Consider the following 7,883-nt stretch of genomic DNA (forward strand, 5'->3'; position numbering starts at 1 on the left):
GAAATAAGAATGAGCGACTTGGGTTTTGCCGAATTTTCAAGCCAAAACTTTTGACACATATACTCAATTTGGTTACAAATTTACTCAGGAAAACAGAAACATTGCATGTGATAGAGAGAGAGGCTGCAAAGCCGATTTGATTAGCACCGCTCTCCCAACAAAAGATAAAGAGGAAGCTTTCCTAGAAGCAAATATGCAAAATATATTTTGCAAGAGAAAATTAAGATTTTTAGACTTGACCTTACTATAGATAAATTGGTCCCCAATAAATCATCTCTCTTTTTTCATTTTTGAGATACCCAAAATCGACACGATTTGAGTTTTATTATCTGAAGCCGCTACAACATTAAAGAAACCCTCTGACATAGCCACAAGGAGTCCTTTCGGGAATAGCACATATGAGACTCTTGGACACCACATAACCAGCCAACCACATTGTGGATAATAATCATCTTTGGATCATTTTATCCTTCCACTGTCCACACAATAAATTCTGGTACACTTTTCTGACATTTTCAAACTTCTGGTGGCACGGCCATTGCCACGACAAGATTGTCTTGATCCGAGACTGGAAAGCAACATGGAATTAATTGATGGGTTTGAACGTAATTTTCGGGGTCTGATGGTTGGAAATTTGGTTGATATATACAGTTTCCCACCACTTGTTCTTGCTGGTGGTCCAACTATACGGCATGGAATGGTAAATTCAAAGTTCTGATCATTTGATTGAGACTGGACTTTCGTTATTAGGCACTTTCTTCACTGCAACCTCAGAAAAGCCGCCATTGTTGTGGATCTTCACCCACTTCAAACTTGCTTTGATCCAACAATTATGTTGTTCATGCCAGTTTCAGATTGGTTCTCTCTTTCTCTCATTTTGAAACCATCCATGCAGAGTTGCAGACTCTCCCATCCCAACCAATTACTGTTTTACTCTTGAATGAGAGTGATTAGACTTCCTTATTAGATTTGATTTGCATTTGTGGAATCCTTCAAACCAGCCAATGCTATTGGGAAAGGGAAAGAGGGGAGACATGGGTTGAAGGTCCAAACTGGGCATGGCCATTCAAAACAGCATAAGAATATCTCCTTATCTACAAAAGGATCCATCCCTCTATACTTTCATCTTATGAGGGGATGGAAGGTAAAGTGGACTACATCTTTATCTTCTATGTAACATGTTGAATCCAAAGCAAAGAAGAAAAGAAGAAAAAATTAAGAAGCTATATTTGTAATATCAACAATCAAAAACCTTCAACTCCAGGTCTTCTAACCACTGATGATGCCGATTTACGACCTTCCGGAGCAATAATCTCATCCACAGAGATTATGGATGAACATGTTGGAGGAGGAAGAGCAAGGGGCATCGAATGCCGACCTGAAGTAGAAACGGGAGGCTGGGTTCTTGATGGAGGTGATGGAGAGAAACTTAATCTGGGATGTGGAGTAACAATGCCATTGAGACTAGGAGACCTTGCCATCAATTTTCTGGTTATTGCTTCAGGTTCTTGAAGAGGAAACAAACAGGAGTACTTCATGTCTTGAATGTCTTTGAGAGCCTCAACAATAGTTCTCATGGTGGGTCTTTCTGATGGGTCCTTCTGGAGACATTTAAGAGCAATGTCAGCCACAGTCCGTGCTGCTCTTGTGGGAATGCGCCCTTTTAACTGTGGATCCATGATCAAGGCTAGTCGGCTGTCATCGGATAGGAAAGGTCGGCACCACTTAACTATGTTCTTTTCTCCTTTGGGGTGGCGGCTATCAAGATTCTTTCGGCCGGTAAGTAATTCAAGAAGCACAATCCCGTAACTCCACACATTGCTCTTCGGTGTGAGCAGTCCTCCTTCTAAGATCTCCACTGACATACTAGCCAATGCCTGAGAATAATATGGAAGAACAGAAATCAACAAAACCAATCCATACATTATATGGGTCAATAAACAAACAAGAAGTATCACAGGCCATAAACACACATCAATTAACCATTGAAACTTCCACTAATCATATAGCTAGGGTAAGATTCCAATGATCTTTTGATCTTCCTTTTTCTTTGATTTGACCAAGTAACATCGGATGAGAGCTTCCTGTTATTAGCATAATTAATTTCTCCATGACCATTCACTAGCATAAAAGTACAGTACCAGTTCATCAGAACTTACCGGTGACGTGTCTGATATCTCCAACCCAGCATTATGGCAAACACATCCATAACCTGAAAGCTTTGCACTGAAATCTTTGTCAACCTGTATATTTGCTGTCGAGAATTCATTGTACATTGCCTGCAAATTACAACTAAATATTTTCAGTGAAAATTAAATGATAAGAGAATATCATTGGAGAGAAGAAAAAAAAACATTCTTATCAAGCTTTACTACAAATTTTCTACCAAAACGAAGAGGGATGCTATGGTGCATACTGATTGATTTTTCATTTAGAAAATCCAAAAGAAAGGGGGTGTACACAGTGGATGAGGACTCGCCACTGCAGGGAATAGGGAGATTCATAATGTACACAGCCTTACTGCTGTTTTCACAGAAAGTATGGAACCTGTAACTAGATTCACAATGAGCAACCTTAAAGCATTGTTCTAATGAAATGGATATTCCAATCCAGAGTGGTTGGGGAAGAGGACAATATCTAATGACTGAAAAAAGCATTGTTCTAGGAAATGAATCTCTCTGCTGAAAGATTATTTTCAAAAGGAAAAATTACTTGAAAATTTTGGCAGTTTTTGGACGTCGAAAAAGAAAATATTATGTAAAGACATTGCATGAGTTTGAAAAAGGGGGGGGAGTCAATCATCATATCATCATGATTTTTCTCTCTTTATGTTTTTTCTTTTCTGTGCTTCCAAACATAATCTAGATGACACTAATTTAAAACTTCTGTATTTAGCAGATACAATCACCCAAGGAAAATACATGCTAGAACCAAATAAACAAGTCAATTATGGATATAGATCTACAAGGTTGGACACATACTGCTGCTTTACGGACCCAAAGGAGATTAGTAATGAACAGATATCAGTGAATCATAGTGGCCACTGGTCTGCGGTAACATAAACTTCAACTAAGCTCTACAAATCTGAAAGGAATGCCACGTACCTGAAATGGTCCTTCTTCATGCAAAAATGCAAGACCTTGTGCAGCATATAATGCCACTTTCATCCTGGCATTCCAGTCAATCAGTGGGCCATCAGATTTCCTGTAAAGCAACTTGTCTAAACTTCCGTGGAATAACCTCTCATAAACCAACATTCGTTGATCTGAACCTTCACGTGCATGGAAACCGATCAATTTACAGAGCTGGGGATGTTGCAAAGAAGTAAGCGTATTGACCTCCTGTACAAATTCTTTGAAACCCTGGAAATATTCAAATAGTGCAAGGTATATCAGCCTCATTAACAAAACTTAAAAAACAATGATGAATGCAAAGCAATCTCCTACAAGCAATGCTATCATCAGTCCTACACCAACTAAATATGCTAGCCAACAAAAGCAGCAACCATATGCACACAGCATTAAAAAGAAGCAGTGGCCCAGAATTCATTTATTAGTTCAACCTGGTTTCAGTTTAAACAATTTAAGTGTCTTCACTCAATTCAAAATTTTTGATCGGTGACCTCGGTCTCAAGATAACTGATTAAATGAAACTCAGGATTCTTGCGACTGTCACCCAAAGAATCAATCAATTCATTATATTCCTTTGATGAATCTCAGTTTCAGATCTCAACCTGAGGTTAACTTTAGGTCAACAGCCCACCTGTCCTAACCGTACTATTCAATTGTCAGACAATACTTAGTGTCCCGAAAACTAGAGGGTGGACCTTGGCACAACTGAAAGGTTGCTCCATCATAATCTAATGGTCAAGGGTTTGAGTCGAGAAACAAACATTCCACATGGTGGGGATAACCCCCTTTTCCTTCTCTTTTTTTTTTTTTTTTTGGGGGGGGGGGGGGTTGTTCACCCTCTCTTACTGGTGCGTCCTGTTAACTAATTTTCATATATTTGTTCAGTATCCAAAAGTTCTGCACAAGTTTTCAAGGACTTATGCATTACTAGCAGCATAAGACCAACTTAAGATAATTAAGATTTGCCAAATCTGCAAGCAAAGCAAAGAATTACAAAAAACACAAAAATCTCATAACTATTACCTAAAAACAATAAAATGGTTTGATTAAATCCTTGATGAAACGAAAAAGTTCCTTCCCCAATGGACCAACAACTTTCCCCTTGTTCCCTCAGAAAGAATTGTTAGTTACCTGAGTAGATGGAATTCGAACAACTGTAGCTTCAAATTTCTTGACACCTGATGAATCTTCACCAAAAGAAGCCCTGTAATTAATGGAAGACAGGCCTTCTGACATGCATTGGACTGGTGAGAAATACTGGCAAGCAGATGCAACCTCCTCGTATGAGAAGTTACGAAGTCCCAAAGGAGGTAGAGGTAAAGGACCAGAGGCAGCAAGAGGACCACTCATGTTCACTGATTTAAAGCTCCCCATATTCTTCAACAAACCAGACCCAGTACTCTTAGGTGAAGGAAGAGGTAGAGGTTGTGGGCTTGGGACCCGCTGATCCTTAGGCAAACCACCTCGGTTCTTCAACTCTTCTTGTTCATCGTACTCAAAAGATGAGAGTGCATCCTCGTCTTCCACATTTAAGCTTGAAGGAGCAGATAATGCACGGGCTCTATTATTGGTGACTCTATTAGCAGGTTGGATAACTGTAGGCTGGATACCTGCGGGCCTTGTCTTGAAGCTTGGTGGAGCAGATTGAAGTGCTCTACTATGCGTTTGAGGCTCAGGGAGTGTTGTGGGTGTGCTCTCTTGAGGATTTACACGTTTAATGTAGATTGACTTCTCAGACTTCTTCTTCCTGCCCTTCAAGACTGGGAAACAACCCATTTTAGGCATGAAATTTCAAAACCTATTCCTGCAACAGGGGACAAAATAAAGGTTACTTAATGAACCCAAATAAATAACAAACAATTAACAGACTTTGAAGAATATCAACGTGCCTAAAAATGCAAAAACCTGCATAAATAGGAAAGAATATCATTTTTTTTTTTCTACCGATGGAACTAAAAATTCAATGAATAGATAAGACTTCTCAACCAGGAAGGAAACTTGGCAAAACCTTTACTTCTCTTCCAGTAAAGTGAATTGGTTGAATTGCAATACAATTGGGCCAAAATTAGCTCTGATTACTTTTAGATGTAAGATTAAAATCCTCCACTAGTCCAACATATTACCGTTTACAATCTTCATAATAATATTAGAAATTTCAGATTGAATTGAGGAAAAATAGAAAAATGGTATGATAAAATTCAATAATCCGAAACAAAAGGCGGACACTACTAACAACACCAGCTATATGACTTCACCAAGCAATCCTATGTAATTGAACACAACTAAAAATAGACAAAGAATACCACAAAATCCCCAACAAGAACCGACATTAATATATCATGCAGCTTATATTCCTCGACTAAAACAACAGAGCCACAGAACATCAGGAACTACGATAAAGGACGGTTCCTGATCCAAATTCCAAAAGAAAACACAAATACTTAGAAGAAGCAAACCAGTATCAAAGGAAAATAAAAATGAGAAACGATAAGAAAACCAAAACACTTATTACTCATCAAATGTCTAAAAACTTTTTCACTTTGAATGATTAAAAGGAACCCGCGAACTAAAACATGGAAACGCCAGGGAAATTGAGCTCACTGGAATCAGCAAAACCATCGGAATCTTAAAAAGTTTCAATATTTGTGTTCCTCAGAAGAATCTAACCTTGAAAAAAGCTACAAAGACCTCAAGGGGGTCCGTTTCCTGAAAAATAAGATTGCCGTCGATGCTATGTAACCCGATCAACAAACCACAGATCCAAACAGGACTACAGAATTCGTTCTCGTCAGATCGATCAAGGTTAATGCAAAGATGAGTTCAGGCCCCAAGGAAGATAAAACGAAACCCTAAGAAGTCAAATGAAAGTAGAGGCGCAAGCAGAGAAAAGAGAAGCAAAAGTACCAGAAGGATTTGAGGGAGAAGAGAGAGAGAAAGAAAGATGGAGACCGAGAAGCAACAGTCAAAGCAGTTAAAATAATCTCTTATCGTATATTTATTAATATAATAAATAAACAAATATAGACAGCGGTGATTTTTCAAAAACAGCAGAAATAGTTTTCTTATGGGCAAATCCATAGATTTAAAATCCGGCCCTATACTGAACCACAAATGAACCAATTCGATTTTTAATTGGTCCAACCATGGTTCCCTAATTGTGGATCTCATTGCTATCGGTCGAGACTGATCCAATAGACCTATGTGAATTGACTCGAGATCACCTCCCTGTCGAGCGAGCACATAAATTTAGTGTGCGATCCACATCTGAATATCAATACAAACAAAAATTTAGAATAGAACCTCTTGTGAGTCTTACATGTTCCACTCAAATTCATGGTAAAGAAGCGTCGGCAGAGCAATACTGGGAGGTTATCAGGACTTGTTGAATTGTGATTACTTGAAAATATTTATTTTCACTGATGACCTCACCTTCAAGCTTCAGACAACACCTTCTCCTTCGGTTTTTTGAAACTCTACCGTGAGGAGAAAAAAAACTCAGAAAAACTAGAAGAAAAGTTGAATAAGAACATCAAGAACAAAATTTCAACTTACTTTCAAGAGTCGAAGGCTGTTTGAGACTGTAGTCGAGTCGAGAGAGAAGGTTGTTCGAGTGTTGTTCCGTCAAACGTAAATCCACTCATTCAACCCCTTTTATACGTAGGGTTCATTACACTCATTTCACCCAAAACTCAGAACTCAATTCATTTACGTTTTTACCCTATATTTTGAAATAACTTGATTCATAAACCGCTCCATGTTTTTCAACCAAATGGAGTCAAAAAACCAGTTCAAGAATCACACAACCAAACAGGCCCTTAGAAAAGAACCAAAAAAACATCTGGTTCGGTTGGACCGGTGCGGTTTTCAATGGGGGCAAAAACGGGATTTGAAAGAAGAGCCAGAGGATATTCGATTTGGGTTGGAATTTGCATTCTTAATGGGGTTTCGAAGTGACAATTCAGTCAAACGAAGGGAAAAAGAAAAAAAAGGAAGAAAATCTGATTAATTCAAATAAAGAAGTATTTTTTCTGGGGTACGGTGGTCAAAGAAATGGATCATGATAGGTTCTTTGACTGAATCTAATCCATTAGATTTTAGGTGACGACGAAGATATCAATGGTCGGCATTATGTTCAAACCCCAGAGTGGGGCCCACTGACATCTACAGTTGTCTGAGGGTTTTTAATAATGAGAAAAGAAGCGTGTGTGTGTGTGAGAGAGAGAGAAAGAGTTAGATATAGAGAGAGAGAGAGAGGTTATTTTGAAATTAGAAAACCTTCTGTGGTTGGTGGTTACCCTTAAAAAACATGCTTAGAGAGTAAAACTAGATTAATAATTGTTCAATCATAAATCTCCCCTGGAGCGATTACAGATTACTTTCCCATTTCGGAAATATTCCCATTTCCGAACAGATTTTGGTAAGATAACATATCGCGATACATAACGGTTTTACTAGATCGGGCTTTAAATAATTACATTTAAACTCCTTGTATTTGCAAACAATTATGTTTACACCCTTCAGAACTTACTCTATTACATATAAATCCCTTGTGTTTTAAATTATATAACAATTGTAATCCTACTATTAGATTCATGCACTATATCTTCAAAACTCCCCACATTATCCTTTCTTATTTCAAAACTTAAAAGAAAAAGTATATTCAAATCATAGAACTTGCTAAAGTATTAGTAAAACTTTGAAGTTTTTCATAAACACGACATAAAGAAAAATTTTCGATCCACCTTAGAAATT

At 38.0% G+C, this 7,883-nt stretch overlaps 1 protein-coding gene across 1 annotated transcript; it reads right to left on the minus strand.

Annotated features, from left to right (window-relative positions):
- Nucleotides 1–639: 639 nt before the first annotated feature.
- On the minus strand, nucleotides 640–6,085 carry ATSIK (Protein kinase superfamily protein). Its single transcript, XM_089166683.1, has 5 exons — nucleotides 5,799–6,085; nucleotides 4,263–4,935; nucleotides 3,105–3,362; nucleotides 2,160–2,279; nucleotides 640–1,877 (listed from the first exon to the last, which is right to left on the minus strand). Exons 2-5 carry the CDS (start codon nucleotides 4,914–4,916, stop codon nucleotides 1,245–1,247), a joined length of 1,665 nt encoding a protein of 554 aa, XP_089022809.1. The 5' UTR covers nucleotides 4,917–4,935; nucleotides 5,799–6,085; the 3' UTR covers nucleotides 640–1,244.
- Between the last annotated feature and the right edge of the window lie 1,798 nt (nucleotides 6,086–7,883).

This window comes from Hakea prostrata, chromosome 8, assembly GCF_041222555.1.
Source record: "Hakea prostrata isolate BN-2017 chromosome 8, UWA_Hpros_2, whole genome shotgun sequence".
Taxonomy (NCBI): domain Eukaryota; kingdom Viridiplantae; phylum Streptophyta; class Magnoliopsida; order Proteales; family Proteaceae; genus Hakea; species Hakea prostrata.

Excerpts from the sequence above, each read along its gene's own strand:
- ATSIK (XM_089166683.1), bottom strand. The coding sequence starts at position 4,916 with ATGCCTAAAATGGGTTGTTTCCCAGTCTTGAAGGGCAGGAAGAAGAAG. Across the intron at positions 3,363-4,262 it reads TTCGAATTCCATCTACTCAG|GGTTTCAAAGAATTTGTACA; the intron begins GTAACTAACAAT and ends GAATATTTCCAG. Across the intron at positions 1,878-2,159 it reads AGATATCAGACACGTCACCG|GCATTGGCTAGTATGTCAGT; the intron begins GTAAGTTCTGAT and ends TATTATTCTCAG.